Source organism: Dermacentor silvarum, chromosome 7 (assembly GCF_013339745.2).
Source record: "Dermacentor silvarum isolate Dsil-2018 chromosome 7, BIME_Dsil_1.4, whole genome shotgun sequence".
In the NCBI taxonomy this organism is placed as follows: domain Eukaryota; kingdom Metazoa; phylum Arthropoda; class Arachnida; order Ixodida; family Ixodidae; genus Dermacentor; species Dermacentor silvarum.
In genome coordinates, this window is record NC_051160.1 from 177,616,034 (window position 1) to 177,635,204 (window position 19,171).

The 19,171-nt window shown below is 50.5% G+C and overlaps 1 protein-coding gene across 4 annotated transcripts in view; it reads right to left on the reverse strand.

Moving 5' to 3' along the window:
* LOC119458722 (mediator of RNA polymerase II transcription subunit 17) overlaps positions 1-19,171 on the reverse strand; it is a 201,956-nt gene that overhangs the window by 40,050 nt on the left and 142,735 nt on the right. For all 4 annotated transcript variants that reach the window (XM_037720581.2, XM_037720580.2, XM_049671394.1 and 1 more), the window contains exon 11: positions 7,827-7,941. In XM_037720581.2, coding sequence (XP_037576509.1) covers positions 7,827-7,941 — 115 coding nt within the window. The remainder of the gene's footprint in view (positions 1-7,826; positions 7,942-19,171) is intronic.

The following is a 19,171-nucleotide window of genomic DNA, read 5'->3' on the forward strand; positions in this document are numbered from 1 at the left end:
GGTCTATCGCTTCAAGGACACATTCGCTTACTAACTGAATTAACAAGCACAGTGTCAGCGCGCTCAAGCAAACATGAATAGCTCACACTCGATGACCGCAGACAAGCACTATCAAAACGCTGGCGTGAGCAAGCACGGCAGAAGCAGTGACCAAAGGTTCGTGTGGTCTATCGCTTCAACGGAAACTGAGCGGAGAAAGCACAGCGCATACAAAGGTCAGAGCCACGTGGAGATCGCTTTCAAGATATGGTGCGTGTGACAGCCCTCAGCCGCGCAAAGTACAAGTACACAATTCCTGGCAGAGCAGAAGCCGTACACCCTCCCTCCCACACTGCCTTTTCGCTTTCCTCCTTTCGCATGGGCGATTGAGTCACCAGTTACCCTTGCGCCAGGTCGCAAGATACGCATTTACTGCCGCAGCTCTCCTCCCTCCCATCCCCCCAAGGCCTTTCGCACGACCGGAGAGGTCGTGTTCGCTTTCCGCTGTGCGTTCACTCTCTGTGAAAGTGCGCGTCCCTCTCGTGCTTTTACTTGTACATACAGCATACGGCACGCAGCGATGAGTTTATCAAACCGTTGGAATTTATACGGAACCTCACGGCGATGACGACAGCAGGAATGTGCTTGGAGTGTCCATGTAATTGCTATCGCAATAAAGAGATGCAGTTTCGCCTGAAATGCGAAAGCGAATTAGTAGACAGCTAAATGAAGTAAGGATAGTAGTTTTATCGGCCGTATAAACAGGTAAACATTTCCTTACTAATTAAATTAACAAGCATGAGTCACGTGTGCACAAGCAAGGCAGTAACGCTGCGAGTGCGGAGCGAGCGAACGTGCCTCACATCGGCTCCGGCAATTTTCGTCCGGTTTACCAAAAATTCCAAGGGACCCCGTGAAATTTTGCCTCTACTAGATGGAGAACATCACCCGGCGCCCAAAGATACCACTCTGGACCAGGTGGGCCAATTTTTGGGGCTTTTAGGCCCATTTTTGCCTTCACCACTTCACTCAGCTGGGCCTAACGCCCCGGAGTCGGTCGCCATCGTTCTCCGCGGCCGCTATGGCGGCCTCTGCTTGGCGTGGGTACGATCCCGAGATGATGGCATGGTCAGAAATCGTCGCAGAAGCCCCTTCTTCGCTTGAAACTTCCACTCCGATGGAGTATATAGTGGATGAAGGCCTTTTCTCCTTGGTGGCACTTCGTAAACGCCAGCAATGCCCGAACACCTCGGTGGTCAACAAACTCTCTGTGAGTGCCGGTGTATCTGTGCCTCCGAATACTGCAAGGTCCAACCCTCAGCTCTCGCAAGCAGCGGGATCAAAGAAATGGCGGCCTACCGCTATGCCTCGACTCCGCAAAGAAGATTTCATGATCGTCATCAAGCCCAGAGTGACGATCTCTCTGAAGATGGCCCTGCAGAACGGTGAGCTTGGTGCTTCGCTCTCCGCCTATGTAAATCCCTCTTCGGTGGACATTCTTAGTGTCTGGCCCATCTGGGACCAGAATATCGTCATTGCCACCACTCAAGACGTCAATGCGGCAAACGCGCTCGCTCGTGAATTTACACTCAATGTTTCCAAAGGCCCCATCCCGGTGGTCAGACACGCCGAAGTCAATGGTGAAGCCTGCAGGGGGATTATTACGGTCCTTCAGCAGGAAACTTCTACCACCCTGAAATCTAAAGTCCAGTGCCCCGGAGGAGAGATAGCCTTCATCCGCAAGCTGGGGAAGTCGACGATTGCCCTTGCTCACCTTCGTGGGATACAGAGTACTGCGTTATGTGCACTTTAACAGTGTGGTGACTGGTGCGCGAATATAAGGGGACTATTCCCGCGGGTTTCCGATGGGGCACCATCGGTCACCGTCCGGACTTATGCCAGAATCCTCAAGACAATTGCTGCGGACACTGCGGCGAAATGGTCGTAGTCCTCGAAGACGGCAACATGGTGCCCCACGAGTGCACTCCTTCCTGCATCGTGTGCGGTGGCGGTCATCTTACGGGCTCGCAAGACTGCAAAGCCAAGTTCTGACGGCCGCAACAATCGGGAAACCCAACCGGTCAACGAACCCAACCTCGGCCTGCAGTGCCCTCGGGTCCTGTAACCACTCCAAAAGTTCCTACGCCTAGCAACAAGATGACGAAAGGCACAACCGGACTAGCGGCACCGGCGGGCACCTTGCCTGGACATGCCCCCATGTCTCCTCGGTCAACTAACCCGAAAGCGTCACAGGATCCAGACGCCCCTACATTCCAAGACGGGGAGGGGATTTCCCGGCTCTCGAGGGCCCTCTATCTGGCACACCAAAGAATATGTCTCAGCCCAAGGTAGGCAGCCCAGACGGGCCTCCTCCGCCTCCCCTACCTCCTCCCCCTCTTAATTCTGACGTTGCGAACCTCCGCTGTGAGCTCGAGACTCTCCGGGCACAAAATGCTCAACTTAACGCCAACATTCCTGCGCTAGAAACGGCTCGGTCCTCCCCACCCCTTGCAAAGGTAGCTCCGAAACCGATGAAGCGGTGTCGGCGGACCCGACACCCTCTAGCTCTTTCGTGCGTTTCACCGCCCTCAAAAATGCCCTTGCCGAATTAATGACTCAGATGTAAAATTTTGACCAAATCCAAGACAGCCTTCTCAAGGCACTCACAGCGATGGTTACGGCCAACATTAAGACGTGGCAAGAGTCAAACCCCCGGCTTTTCCGCCTAACGGGGCCCCTTAAAGACGCGAACCGCCCATCAAAATTCACCCGACCCATCGATCTAACCGAACTCTCAGGGGAGCCGCAATTGCTTTCGCTGCAGGTGATGGAACCTGGGCCAGCTCTCCAAGGCAATCTCCCTTAAAATCAACATGGCTGCGTCCCCTCCCAACCAAACTCCTAGAGGGCGGCGCCCCCTGCAAAGCTCTCTCCTTGTACAGTGGAACTGTCCGGGTTTCAAAGACTGGACGAAACGCACCCACTTAAGGGCGTACATTGACAATCTCGAACACCCCACCACAGTCCTTGTGCTGCAAGAAACCGGGGCTGCAGTTAAGCTCCCGGGCTATAACGCTTTTCAGCGAGACCCGTCCACCTGTCTCTTAGTCAATAAAGGCTACACAGCACAAGAGATTGATTTCGACCTAAATCTGGAATATTCGTTCCTGATGGTGTCTGTCCTCCCTCTGTGGCGACAGATAGCCCCGTACACATACTTAATATATACTGCCCTCCATAAACGTCAATTTCTCTAACATCTTTACCGCAGTGCTAAGGATCGCGGGTCACGATCCCCTGATGATAGTGGGCGATTTTAATGCCCTCTCTCCCATGTGGGGCTATCGCAAAGAAGAGCCACGTGGTCGTAAGTTGGCGGGACTTATATCTACGCGGGGCATCACTCTTCTAACTGACCCAGTCAACCCAACACGTGTAGGGAATTCCGTCACTCGGGACCCCTGCCCCGACTTTACCCTCACGAAACTCATCCGACACGCAGATTGCATCAACACTGAGGACACCCTCGGTAGCGACCACTGCATACTGAACATTTGCACTCGCACCCTTGCGCAAGCCAAACTTCCCGACTAGAATGCTTTCCGCCAGGCCCTCCCAGTAACTTTTTTCTTGGAACAAGACTACTCCAATTAGGCACACGCACTCACACGAAAAGCAGATACAGCTTACAGAATGTGCACCGCACGTGGATAACCACCTGATGCACCTCTGGGAAGCTCGCCGCAGCCTATCCAAATGATGGCGGCGACAGAAACACAATCGTAAACTCCGCGCTCGTATCTCTGACCTTACTCAGCAAGCAGCCGAGTACACTGCCCAGCTCGCTGACACTAACTGGGTAGATAATTGTAACAGCGCAGCAAGACAGATGTCGAGCCGCAACACTTGGCGGCTCTTCAGGAGTCTCATAGACCCTACACAAACACGATTGGAAACCCAGAAACACCTCAATCGCGCACTACCCGCGAGGGATGGATTATTTGTATGCAGGCTGTGATAATCCGGAAATGGATAAGCCTTTCCAGCTTCACGACCTTCGCACGGCTTTTGCACAAATGAGCAGAGGGGCGGCGCCCGGGAGGGATAAGGTAACAGTCAAACTATTGGCAAACCTTCCAGATCGGGCGTACAAAACCCTACTCGGATACATCAACGCCATTTGGACGGGGGCACTTCGTTGCCAGCCGGTTGGAAGACATCATTGGTAACCTTTATCCCGAAAGCGGGGAAATCCGTAACATAGACAACCTTCGGCCCATCTCCCTCACTTCACGTGTAGGGAAACTTGTGGAAACGATGTTTCGTGACCGCCTCTCGGAATATCTCGAGAGCAAGAACACCTTCACCTACACCATGTTCAGCTTCCGACCTCATAAGTCGGCACAAGACGTCCTTTTACAGCTTCATCACGAGATCCTCGAACCCACAGAACACCAACACAATGACAAGATAGTCCTGGCACTCGATCTCAAGGGTGCCTTTGATAATGTTAAGCACGCCGTCATACTAAAGCATCTGACTGAGACCAACTGCGGCGCTTGTACATTCAACTATATCAAATACTTCTTAATGGACCACTTGGCCTATATACACAGACAAGAGACTGAGTACGACCCGTTTGGGATGGGAACATGGGGACAACACCACAAGGGGCTGTGTTGTCCCCGCTTCTCTTTAACATTGCCATGACACACCTCCTGGCACAGCTGGTGGGTGTTGATGGTGTTCAGCAAGCGCTGTACGCCGACATCACCATCTAGGCCACTACGGGAAACATAGGAGAGATGGAGGAATGCCGGCAAGCAGCGGCGAGCATAGTAGAACTATGCCACGTACTGCGGCCTCCAACGCTCCCTGTCCAAGTCTCAATTTGCACATATTCGACCTTCCCCGAAATGCAAAATCTCAGTTCAGCTTTCTCTCGCCAGTGACCCATCCGAGAAGTGGAGGAGATTCGAATACTCGGTCTCTTCATTAATCAACATCGCAAGGCAGACACAACTCTTGCCAAACTCCGCAATGTCGGCGACCAGATGGGCCGGATGGTTCGCCACGTTTCCAACAAGCGAGGAGGGTTGCGGAGTAAGGATGCGGTGCAGCTCGCACATGCCTTCGTAACTAGTAGAGTACTGTACTAAACTCCATACCTATGCTTATGGAAACATGACGAAGATTGCTTGGAGGTTGTACTTCGCAAAATGCTCAAGAGAGCCTTCGACCTCCCAATCTCTACTTCCAACGCGCGTCTTCACGCGTTGGGCGTGGTGAACACCTATTGGGAACTTCGCGAGGCGCATCTCGTTAACCAATACACACGTCTCACCCAGAGCACGTCCGGTAGCCGCCTTTTCGACCGGTTATATATTAAACATGACCACCATACGATAGAAGGGGTTTGAGTGCCTGAACTGTGGAGACGCACCCTCTATGTTCAACCCCTTCCAACAAAGGTGAAGAAGGAGGACCATAATGACCAGCACCAGGCACAGGCGCATGCCCTGCACTGCCACTATGGATCTAAGAAACACGTCTTCTACGTCGATATTGCAGGCCCCAACCACTCCAGGGGGGGATGGTACACAGCTGCCATCATACACGAGGAAAGACCAGTGGACGGCCTCTCGTTCAAAGCACCCAGCTCAACGCATGCGGAGGAGGTGGCGATCGCCATCGCAGCCTACTGTCCCGACTCTAAATTTATCCTCAGAGACTCCCATGGAGCCTGTTGTAACTTTTAATTCGGATGGATCACTCCTCTCGCTGACAAAATTCTTCGCAGCAGTATTCTCGACTGCGATCCAACCCATCGCTCAATCATATGGGTCCCCGGCCACCAAGGCATGCCAGGTAATGAAGCCGCCCATGAGGCAGCCCGCGCACTCACTTACCGGGCATCCAGGCATCACATGGGACGACCTTGACCCAGACCACAGCTCTCCTTTCTTTTAAAGAGATTACTGAGCACTATCGTGCCGAACACCGGTGTTACCCGGTTCCTATGAAGGGACTGAGTAAAGCTGGCGAACTACTAACACTCCTTAGGCTCTTCAAAAACACCCTGCTGTGCCCGGTGGTTCTCAAGCACTTTGATCCTTCTTTTGACGGCTGCTGCTCATTCTGTTAGGAGGTGGCCGACACCTCCCCACAGAATGAGCGAGACGAGTGATCCATCCGAATTAAAAGTTACAACAGGCTTCGCGGGAGTCTGTGAGGATGAATTTAGAGTCGGGATGGGAGGCTGCGATGGCGATCGCCACCTCCTCCGCATGCATTAAGCTGGGTGCTTTGAATGAGAGGCCGTCCACTTGTCTTTCCTCGTGTATGATTGCATGGTTTGAGCATGCAGGCAAAATCCTTCTCTCCCCCCATCACCCTTTCCCCTACCCGAGAGGACTAGGAGGCGGCCCTGCTCGGCTGGCAGGAACTATCGGTCCTACATGCCCTAGTTCAGCGGACCTGCGCAGCGGTCAAGATCAACGGGTTCCCGGAATGAGGGGACTTCGCCTAGTATTGCAAGGGGCGCGACCCACTAGAGGCCTTTCGCCAAGCACCTCTCTGTATATATAGCCCAATAAATGCTTTTCACCACCACCACAAGCAAACATGTGCACATCTCCCTCATGACCGCGCACACTGTCAAAACGCTGCAGTGAGGAAGCACGGCAACAGCAGCGAGCGAATTAACCTTCGAGCTGCCTCACGCTTCAACGCGAATAAAGCGGCGAGAACACAGCGTACACGAAGCTATCAGTACTCGGCAGACTCTGTCTCCATCGCAGATCGCTTTCAAGATAATGGCGGCACAGCCGCCCCATCCGCAGCTGCCACCGAAGTAGAACCCCCCTCCTTCCCTTTCCCCCCAGGTGCCTTGCACACGACGGAAGACGCCGTGCTTCCTGCTCGCTTTCCTCGCTTGCGCGGGCAAGTTTGAGCCACCATTGCTGACTCACCCTCGCACGCTTTCACTCGCACAAACAGCATAGGGCGCACGGCAACAATGTTATTGTTCTTGGACTTTATTTGGAGCATCACGGCGATGACGATGCTGACGGCCATGGCAGAAATGCACCTGGAGTGTCCATATAATTGGCAACAAAATCTGTTACCTTTAACTGACATACTGGCAATGTGCAAAATTTAAAGAAAAATAGAAACTGTGCCCTTAATTTCTTTGAGAAACAATAAACCTCTCCCTGTGATTTTTCAGAAGTGAATGTGAATACAATTGATGAAGTGAAACAGTGTAATAATGCCTGCACTCAAATTAAGCAGACAAAGCATAAGTTTGTTATTTATTTTCTTTTATTGTCACACTCCAGTTGTTGCCGTATAACTTTTAACAAACTGTTATCACTCTACAATATGCAGTCAACTACCAATTTTTCATACATGCCAGACAATTTGGACACCTTCCAGGCACCGCCACATCGTACCCCTCCCATAGAGCTAATATTGACATTCAAAATTTTGGATGCTGATACCTTTCGCTGCCTCAGTTTTTGGACTTTTTGCAGTAACCACAAGTCTGAAACAGCATTAATCAATGCCACCACTGCCACCATTTTGATTATCTTGCAGCCTCGTACCAGCGCTCTCACAAGCCGATCTGCTGGCAGCCGTGGCCATCGCAGTCACCGCAGCCATTTGTGTTTGGCCACATGCTGTTATGGTGCATGGTCGTTTGTGATCCCTAAGGAGTAAAAAAATTCCCACGATGTCTGTGCTTTTGATTTTGTATCTGAATTTATTTCACCCACTCTCTTCTGGAATGCCTGAAAGGCACTAAAAGTAAATAAATGAAATTAAGTGAAATGACCCACACTGACCTGTGCCATGAGGAGGAAGCGCAGCTCCTGAGGTTCATACGAGAGCTGGATGACACGGCCGTCACGGCACACAGCTCGCAGTCGCTGCTCTTCCACATGGATCACCAGTGGAGTCCTGCAGAATCAGCATGGGTGCACTCAATTATGAGGAACAGCATTCATTCATTTTTATGTACTACTTACTTCACATACTGCAGCCTTACAAGGGCTACAGCAGGAGTGTGTACCATGGAGAACTAACAAAGAATGGTACAGCAGCGAACATCGACACGAATGTTACAGTTAAACCTTGATAAAACAAACTTCAGCATAACGAAGTATTTAACCTTTTTATAACTTCTCTTCTATAGAACGCCATGTATTTAGAACCTGAATCGAGTCAAACCTCGATATAAGGAACCTCAGTCTAACAAAATTCGAGATGTAACAAATTATTTTAGTTTCCCGATCTTAGTTACATTGAAAACAGTGTATCCTTTTTCGTGGTTTAATGAAGTAGTTTCGTGAGACGGTTTCAAATTAGCAAAGTTTTCGGCCATTTCAAGCATGCACTTGGTGCCTTTATGGCTAGTAAATTTAGCAATAAACTACAAAAATGTCGGCCAAGGCCAAAGTTATTTTAAGCGTTCTTCCGCATGAAAAGTTTCAGCAGCAAAAACGCCGTCAAAGCGTGCGTGCGCCAGGACGCGGTAGGGAGGTAACGCCGCTGCATCATTTGTCGCATTGGTAAATTGCGTAGGCAGGGCACGCAGAAGCTCGCAGCGCTCGGAGAAACACGAGAGCTGATGATTCCTTCTGCACAAGGGGGATGGGAAGAGAATGAACGCGCGGTAACGTGATCAAGTGCGCGCTAGGGGAGGGGGCAGAAAGGCGCGCTCATCTGCCTTCTCTGCTCGCGCACGACCATGCATAGGCCACGCGCCGTATCTTGCGAGGCAATCTCTCTGTGGCAGGTGCAAATGCCGAGCCGAAACTGTTCGTGCCTTGGTACCCATTGGGTTCCCGCGCGTCTGGTGTTGGTAGCTGCGTAATCCCAAGTTTACGACACACAGTGCGAAGTGTTCGCTCGCATTGCGACAGCGAGATTGTGGTCATCAAATGAGATCTGTTAATGTTTGCCTGAATGCGCACGACACCGATAAAACTAGAAACCTTACTTCATGTAGTTCTGACTTTTATTCTTTTTGTTCGCTCAGGACGAATACCTGTATCTTTTTACACTTTTGTTTTGAATTTGTAGGCGCCGGCTACAGGCACAAAGTGCGGTTTACAGTGCCAAGCGACACTAAGCAAGCAAATCTTGAACGCCGTGAGCCACGTAGATGCATTGCTCTCGGCACGATCTGCACCGCATGCGCTGGCGCACACAACCTCGCTATTATGACCCAACCTTCTTGAGATTTGTTTATAAGTGCTTACTAACAAGATAATAACCACCAGGAATGCTCTGGGAATTTTTTACCGCTGAAACTTGAAAACCTCGAATTAACGAAATTCGCGATTTAACGAAGTTCTTCGCTGCAAATACAACTTCGTTATATTGAGGTTCGACTTGTAACGAATAGTGTTTATACAGTAAAACCTCGTTAATTAGACCCCCGTTAATTCAGAAAATCTGATAATTTGGACTCATCCTCTGATCCCAGCAGGCATATGGGTTATTCAATGCAATCAAACTCTCGTTAATTCGGACGTATTTGGCCGCACATCGGTTAATTCGCACAACTTTCAGAGCTCGGCAAGTGAGGAGCACCGAAAATGTGCAACGCAAAAGAGCAAAAATGGCGCTACATCCAACCGAAACGAAGCGGTGGAGTCCGCATGGTCCGCATCGCCATAGTCATCAGCGGAAATTCCATGTGAATGTTTCTTATGCCGGAACTAGGGATGTGCGAATATTCGGTGTTGTCGAATATTCGATCGAATAATTCTACATTCGTTATTTGCTTGAATTCAAATTGAAGGATTTGATATGTTCGAATTATTCGGCGCTCCCGAAGAGGCAGCCAGAAGGCACGGACGGCCGTTACACATCTCGGAGGCTATGCTTCACGTCGTGGCTGCCATAGATTGTGGGCTCTCACACGTGCTCTTGGGACAAAGGAACGACAACACAGTTGTCACATGTAAGAGGTCGCCAGCGGTATACGAAAAAGAGGACGAAGTTCGCGGAGCGTGAACCGAGCTGTGATCGTGGAAGAAACAGCACGGTTCGAGTATTATCGACGTGGCTCTTGAGCTGGAAGGTCGCCTCGTCAGCCATGCTCTGACGACGGGAGAGCGGAGGACCCAGCCACGAAGTCGTGAAGACTGGCAAGGCCCAGGTGTAGCTGTAGTCCTCGGAGACGTCCGGACGAAGCTCCTGGGACGGGCCACTGCTGCTCACGGTGGTTCCGGTCTTCTTCTCGAGAATTCCTCTTCCTCAGCCAAGCCCGTTCAACCGATATCACCAGGGCACCGGGCCGACACGCAGATCGTCGGAGGGCGAGGAACACTTCATTATGCAGTGACACGTGAACGAGATCGACGTGGACTCTACAAGGACTTCAAACCGACGTAAGAATCCGCACTTCCCTGATTACGACGCAGTTAGGCCGAATCCAGGGTGGCCAGACTCTGACGAGTCAGCGTTAGGACTGACTGAGAAACTTTAAGGCGGAGTTAGGCACCGAAACTGAGATAGTTCTGTTTAAGTAGTTTGTAGTTAATCTGAGTTTGTTGTTTGAGTTCGGGTGAAGACTTTTGTTGAATTATAATTTTAGTTTAGTGTGCCGCATGCTTTTATCGTCCTTCTACTTATTAAATCCTCGTTTGCTGTGCTGCCAGTCGTGTCTCTCCTCCATCGAGAGTGGCGCATGTACGCAACTCTCCGGCTCCCAAGAAGAAGGTGACAACAGTAGTGCAAACAATCAAAAGGGCATTTATAGCACCTTTCATACACTAATACATGCTAGCCGAATTAGTACGCATAGAACATTCACATGGGCGTGCGACAAATCAAGGAAGTCCGACTCACCGCGACCGGATAGTGAGCGAATATGTTCGTCCCACGCTATGACACCATCACCTAGTCGTTCACGTGTACGGTCACGTGAACGGTGGTGCGTTCGAACGATCCGTGTTCGTCCATACCGGTGCCCTAGCCACGCGAGACGGTCTTGCGAAGCGTGGATCGGCGCACGCGTAGGACGTCCGCATGGCTCACCGATCCCAACCCGAAAAGGCGCTTCGCCTTCGACCTTTTTCTCCCAAGTCACCCCGCCGTTTGGTGGCGTTAGCATCGCAACCCTCGCACCATCTCTCACAATGCGCTGCAACCATTACGATCGCTGCCGACGCTTAGCCACGCGGAGAAGCCAGACTACAGGAAACGCGAGCTATGTGGGGAAAACAACATCAGGGGACGCGGGAAAGTCACGCATCCCCACATCAACCTTAAATCACTACACATATTCCGGTGAAACAAGTCACACGGTCTATCAAAGCGCGCGTCGCGAACAAAAGTTAGTACATGCGACAGTGGCCGCGCCGTGGAATGGTCCACACATTATCCACAACATGCGAGCCGACATTTTATCTGGGGTTCACTGCTGGCGTCCGTTGGTCACAGCACCACCTCTGCAAATTTGACGGTACGACTCCAGCCCAGGACTCCAGAAACGGCGATGCAGAAGTCAGCACGAGCAAGCGTCGCTCGCGCCGACGCGCCCTGCTGGCGAGAGCCGCAGTAGCCGTTGGTGACTGCCGGCTCTTTTCCCAGCCGCTGAGGGTTGCAAGCCGGACATAGGCGGCCGCCGAAGTCGCTGCGCCGAACTGGCCACAGGCATGTCCATCCCCTGGGGTAGCTTGATTGTAGTCCGGGGCAGCAGCACTGACGATGTGCAGGTGACAGCAAACCAGGGGTGACTCCGCTCACGCTACGTACACTCAACGCACTCAACAAACACTAAAGTAGTGCAAGGGAGAGGAATTTGGCATAAGCATCGCCCACGTGGTACGATGTTCAATTCGGCTAGCAATATTTCGGGCGGCATTTAAGATGTAAGCTCACGTGACCAAAGCTTGCTTTCTTGAGTCGAACGAGTAATTTCTATTTGTCCGAGGCTAACTGAATGAGGGAAGCAAAGTGCAACATCTCAACACCACGGTCCACCAGGTTGTGTCCCTCCACGTGCGACAGGTGGCTTCGTAAAGCCTTAGGCCTAATGCGTCCCTACCTTGACAACAACTGGCACCCCAAAAAAAAAAGAAAAAACCAAAATGGGCACAAGAACAGGCAGCTGCGAGATGTTAGCTCTGTGAGGTGGTCCTACCCCGCTCGGTGCACACAGCATCTGAGTTGATGGCGCCCACCGTCCCAGATGGTGTCGGAGCGCTCGGTGCCAGGCCACAATACCAGTCAGCCTGTAGCGGCACCCGTGGCCCGAGCCGCGACTTCCGAAGTCAAAGAGATAGAAGAAGCTATTTACATAAGACTTTTGGACCACCCACGAGGCTTCCGTACTCACTCCTTTCAGGCTTGCCAATGCTCCGCGGGCGGTAGGCCTCGCTCTCCCAGAATGCAGACCATGTGGCTCTCGTACCGACAAGTGTACTTCACAACAAAACATTTGCGAAAAGGCTTAGCGAAAAGGCTTAGTTTAAACGTTCAAACACGCTACAGCCATCGTCGCCTCACTCAAGAAAGCACGGCGCCGACACTAGCGATCAAAATCCACGTTTAGACTACGCTTCGGTTGAAACAAAAGTTTTCTCGAACCGAGCAAAACTGTCAAAATTATCGTCCGATGCCCCAAGAGCCCCACGTTGGGCGCCAGATGTGGGGTCTCACACGTGCTCTTGGGACAAAGGAATGACAACACAGTAATGCAAACAATCAAAAGGGCATTTACTGCACCTTTCTTACACTAAAATGTTCGCCCCATGCTATGACACCATCGCCTAGTTGTTCACGTGTACGGCCACGCGAACGGTGGCGCATTCGAGTGATCCGTGTTCGTCCATACCGGTGCCCTAGCCACGCGAGACGGTCTCGCGAAGCGTGGATCAGTGCACGCGTGGGTCGTCCGCATGGCTCACCGATCCCAACCCGAAGAGGAAGCGCCTTCGACCTTTTTCTCACAAGTCACCCCTATTGTTTAGTGGCATTAGCATCGCAACACTCGCGCCATCTCTCACAATGCGCAGCAACCATTACGACCGCCGCCGACGCTTAGCCATGCGGAGAAGCGGGACTACAGGAGACGCGTGAAAGTCACGCATCCCCCCAACATCAACCATAAATCTCGAAGGATATACGTCTTTGCATTAAAGAGCTGGCAATGTGCGACACAAAAGAGCAGAAACGGCGCTAGCGTACAACCGAAACGAAGTGGTGGAGTCCGTATCGCCATGGTCATCAGCAGAAATTGTACGTTTATGTCGTACGTGAATGACAGCAACGATGGAACGCTTCGTGCCTATTTGCGCCTTTATTGCATTTACCGCTGCGCATAACGCGTTGGCCGCGGGATTTCATAGTCACCATCCATGATCACGTCGATAGCTGCCGCGGTTTCTTCCGCAGCGGTTACGGCAAAAGTAGTTTCGTTTTGACTCAATATGCACGTCGGCCGCATGCCTAAAAAGCTGTGTAGTGGCCATCCATGATCGCATAGATGGCGACGCGATTTCGTCTGCAGTTGTTGCAGCGAATGGTAGTTTCGTTCTGACTCTGTGCGTGCGTCGGCCACGTGCCTTAAGCCCCGCAAAATCGCCGTTCATAATCGCGTCGATAGCAGCCGCAGTTGCGACAAACAGTTTCGGTTTGACTCGGTGCAAAGCTGTCGAGGATGAAGAGCACCAGCTACATCGCGATGGACGTGCGATCTGTTGGCGGTAAAAGCCCCGCAAAGTCGCCGTTCATAATCGCGTCGATAGCAGCCGCAGTTGCGACAAACAGTTTCGGTTTGACTCGGTGCAAAGCTGTCGAGGATGAAGAGCACCAGCTACATCGCGATGGACGTGCGATCTGTTGGCGGTCAGCTTACTGGCGAAAAAATAGTCGGGATGTGCACGCAGTAGTGCAAAGCGTGTCGCAAATGATGGCGCGCGCTGCGGCCGTGCTGCGAAGGAAGTCGCGAGGCCTCGATCACTGCAGCAAAAGCCAATCAGTCACGAGATGACGAGAATTGCAGCTTCCGCACTGCTTTTGTGCAAAATAGCAAAAAGATTAGCTCATCCATTACACTAATACAATCGTGCTGAAGTAGTAAGCATTTGCTCATTGTTTTCTGGATACCCTGATAATTCGGCATTCGGTAAATTTGGACATTCTTTTTTCGGCCCCGTGAAATTCTAATTAACTAGGTTTTACTGTAACATGTGATATATACTAATCGAACTAATCGATTTGAAATTATTCGACCAAATCACTATTCACTTAGAATTCGCTTCGAACCTCAAATTTACCATTCGCCCATCCCTAGCCGAAACACTTCGTGCCTAATTGTGCCTTTAAAGCCTTTAGTGTTGTGTTTACCGACGTGCATAACACCCCGTTGGCGGAGGCTTTCATAATTGCGTAGTCACCATCCATGATCGCGTCAATAGCGGCCGCGGTTTCTTCCGCAGTTGTTGCAGCAAACGGTAGTTTCGTTCTGACTTGGTGCGTGGGTCTCCTACGTGCCTTCAGCACCGCAAGGTTGCCATTCTTATAATTGCGTCCACAGCGGCCACGGTATCGTGCGCAATTGTTGCGGGAAACAATAGTTTCATTTTGACTCGCTGGAAAGCTGTCGAGGATGAAGAGCACCGGCTAGATCGCGATGGACGGACGATCTGTTGGCGATCAGCTCAATGGCGAAAAATAATTGGGATGTGCACGCGGTAGTGAAAAGCGCGTGCCGGAAATGAAGGCGGGCACCGCGGCCGTGCTGCAAAGGAAGTCACGCGGCCTCGATCGGCGCTTCGAGGGCCAATGAGTCACGAGATGACAAAACTTGCAGCTTCCACACTGCTTTTGTGCAATATAGCAACAGGATTTGCTCGTTTATTCACTATATAGAAGTGTGTTGACGTAGTAAGCACTTGCTTATTGTTTTCTGTATACCCTCGATAATTCAACATTTAGTTAATTCGGATATTTTTTTTTGTCCCGCGAAATCCGAATTAACGAGGTTTTACTGTACACGATTTCAATATAAGAATATCTTGCTGCAGCTGCGAAGGAATACTCAGACAATAAATGGAAACTTCTATGGACACAGATGGTCAAATTACAAGGGGCTGCTTGCGAATATACCTCTCAAATTGCATTTGCAAGACTGGTTACTGGCCAATTGAAGTCGACGAAAGGGATCGAGAGAAGACTGCGTTTATCACGCAGGACGACCTTTTCGAATTTAAGGTCATGCCATTTGGACTTGGCTGTGCGCCTGCAACGTTCCAGCGCATAATGGACAAAATCTTGGCAGTACTGAAGTGGCAGACTTGTCTCGTCTACTTGGATGACGTTGTAGTCTTTGTCACAAATTTCGACGATCACCTGAGGCGGCTTCAGACAGTGCCAGAGGCGATCAAGTCATTGGGACTCATCCTGACGTGGAAAAATGCCGTTTCGTTTGCAAAGAACTTCTGTTCCTAAACTATGTTATCAGCAAGTCTGGAGTCCATCCTGACCCGCAGAAGACAGCTGCCATTGCTAAGTTTTCGTGGCTCGTCGACAAGAAGGCAGTTCATAGTTTACTTGGCCTGTGTGCCTATTACAGGCACTTTGTCTGAGACTTTGACCCCTTTCACGAAATTTGACGTTCACTTTGAATGGAAAACAAGGCAGGTCAACGCATTTGAGGAGTTGAAACGATAGCTGCAGTCACCACTGGTACACTCACACTTCGATGAAGATGCCGAAACGGAAGTCCACACCGACGCACGTAGCACAGGCCTCGGTGCCGTGCTAGTTCAAAGGAAGGACGGAGTTGGCAAGGTAATAGCTTACACTAGTGATTACTGACGAATTATTCTATGACAGAAAAAGAGTGCCTGTGTTACATTTATGGCAGGCACTTCAATGTGGTAAGCGACCACAGTATGTTATCTTGGCTGGCAAACTTAAAGGATCCTTCAGGTCGCCTAGCATGAAGGAGTCTCAAACTCTAGGAATTTGACATCATCATGGTCTATATATATTATAATTCGTCCCGCACTGACTACAGCCTTAAAGTTGGGGTGCCATTGTGCCGCACAAACCGGTACAGTGACTCATTCATCCCTAGGAGAAGCACGGACTGGAATCTCTTTTCCGCATCTGTCGCACTCATCACCGACTCTACCAACTTCAAGACAGCTGTTCAGATGCTTTTTGTTAATATTTTTTGTTTGTATTTTTAATGCATTACTTTTGTTTCTGACTCCACTCCTTTCTGTAACGCCTTCGGGCCTTCAAAGTACGTGAAATAAATAAATAAATATAAGTACAGACGGAAGCATTCTGATGCTGACTGCCTGTTGTGCGCCCCTATTGACCTGCCCCCACAAGGCGAACTGGACGAGGTCGCCTTCCTAGGAACAATAACCGCAGTTGGCTTCACCCAACAGCAACCACTAGACCCGGAGTTACGAAAAGACTTGTGGAATACTTGGAAGGCAAGACCGACTTTGTACCTAAGGTATTTAAGCATGGACTGTCTTCATTTTTCTTGTACAATGACGTCCTCATAAAGAACTGTTTGCCAGTCTATGCCTTGTGAGATGCGCAACTCTCACGTGTCCCCTGATGTTTTCCCCGCATAGCTCGCGTCTCCTGTAATCTGGCTTCTCCGCGTGGCTAAGCACTGGCAGCGGTCGTGGTGGTTGCGGCGCATTGCGAGAGATGGCGCGAGTGTCGCGATGCTAACGCCACGAACGGCGGGGTGACTTGGGAGTAAGGCGCTTCTTCTTTGGGTTGGGATCGGTGAGCGATGCAGACGTCTCGCACGTGCGCCGGTCCACGCTTTGCGAGACCGTCTCGTGTGGCTAGGAGCAGGGCACCGGTATGGACGAACACAGATCGTTCGAACACGCCACCGTTCGCGTGACCGTACATGTGAACTTACACAATGTACACAACGTGATGGTGTTACAGCGGGGCGAACATATTCGCTCGCTATCCGGTTGCAGTGAGTTGGACTTCCTTGATTGGTCGCGCGCCCATGTGAATGTTCTATGCATAGTAATTCGGCTAGCGTGCATTAGTGTATGAAAGGCGCAATAAATGCCCTTTTGATTGTTTACACTACTGTGTTGTCGTTCCTTTGTCCCGAGAACCCGAGTGCGACCCCACATCTGGCTGCCCAACGTGGACCTCTTGGGGCATCGGACGATAATTTTAAGTTTTGCTCGGTTCGAGACAACCTTTGTTTCAACCGAAGCGTAGTTCTAGCTTGGATTTTGATCGCTAGTGTCGGCGCCGAGCTTTCTTGGGCGAGGCGACGGTGGCTGTAGCGTGTTTGAACTTTTCAACATGCTAAGCTTTTTCGCGAGTGTTTTGTTGTGAACTATACTCGTCGGTACGAGAGCCACGTGGTCTGCATCCTAGGAGAGCGAAGCCTAGCGGCCGCGGAGCATTGGCAAGCCTGAAAGGAGTGAGTACGGAAGCCTCGTGGGTGGTCTAAATGTCTTATGTAAATAGCTTCTTCTATCTCTTTGACTTCGGAAGTCGCGGCTCGGGCCACGGGTGCCGCTACAGGCTGACTGGTATTGTGGCCTGGCACCGGGCGCTCCGACACCATCTGGGACGGCGGGCGCCATCAACTCGGATGCTGTGTGCACCGAGCGGGGTAGGACCACCTCACATAGCTAACGTCTCCTCGCGGCTGCCTGTTCTTGTGCCCATTTTGGTTTTTCTTTTTTTTTGGGGTGCCAGTTGTTGTCAAGGTAGGGACGCATTAGGCCTAAGGCTTTACGAAGCCACCTGTCGCACGTGGAGGGACACAACCTGGTGGACCGTGGTGTTGAGATGTTGCACTTTGCTTCCCTCATTCAGTTAGCCTCGGACAAATTGAAATTACTCGTTCGACTCAAGAAAGCAAGCTTTGTTCACGTGAACTTACATCTTAAATGCCACCCGAAATTTTGTTAGCCGAATTGAACATCGTACCACATGGGCGATGCTTATGCCGAATTCCTCTCCCTTGCACTACTTTAGTGTTTGTCGAGTGCGTTGAGTGTACGTAGTGTGAGCAGTCACCCCTGGTTTGCTGTCACCTGCACATCGTCAGCGCTGCTGCCCCGGACTACAATCGAGGTACCCCAGGCGATGCAGATGCCTGTGGCCAGTTCGGCGCAATGATTTCGGCGGCCGCCTGTGTCCGACGAGGGTAGAAAAAGAGCCGGCAGTCACCAATGGCTACAGTGGCTCTCGCCGGCAGAGCGCGTCGGCGCAAGCGACGCTTGCTCGTGCCGACTCCTGCGTCGCCGTTTCCGGAGTCCTGGGCTGGAGTCAGTTTTTTTTTTCAGTTTATTTGGACATACATAGATCGTACAGTATGTCCATGAGGCGTGGCAAAAGGAGGCAACAATGCCTCCTGACAGGGCCTTCACCTCGGTATCACACATCGTGACAGCAGATCGGCATGACAGAATACTGCACTACATTGAGAAATCAAGGGAATCAGTGAAAATTCAACAATGCATACTGTTTTACATATGGCAAATTATCCTATGATTTATCATTCTACATTGATTACATCATTCTAATTCCCAGACAGAATGGTGTAGAAAATCGTTCAAATTGCACTTGCTCAAGACAAAAGAAAGGTACAATTCTAAACAAAAGAGGCAGGAGAAGAAAGCATCAATTTCATTCTTTTCTTAAATTGAGAAAGGGTTTTGCAATCCTGTATGCAGTTTATCATTAAAGGATATGTGTTACAGAGTTTAACTATTTGGTTGTCTATTATCTGAGTACCATAATTTGTGCATGACTTCGACCAAACCATAGATACAGTGCGCAAGTTATGGGTGAGGTTCCTGTTTAAGTACTTAGTGGAGAAGGATGTAAAATCATGCTTAATGTTATGAAAAATAAGTACAGCTAATGAGAAATCGTAAAGTTGATAGTACGGCAGTACGTCAACTGCGTCGTACAGGGATTTTTTGGCAATAGGTGCGGAACGGAATACCGCCTTCAACGCCCTAAACTGAAGCGAGAAAAGGCGGTCTGAATCAGATTTGTTACATGTGCCCCAATCTAGCTGACAGTACATAAAATAGGAGTGAACTACGGAAAAATAAATCTGCTTTGTCAAACGCAGAGGTAAAAGATATTTTACTCGTTGCAACAAACCAATAAATCTAGATGCTTTCAGACGAACCTGATCAACGTG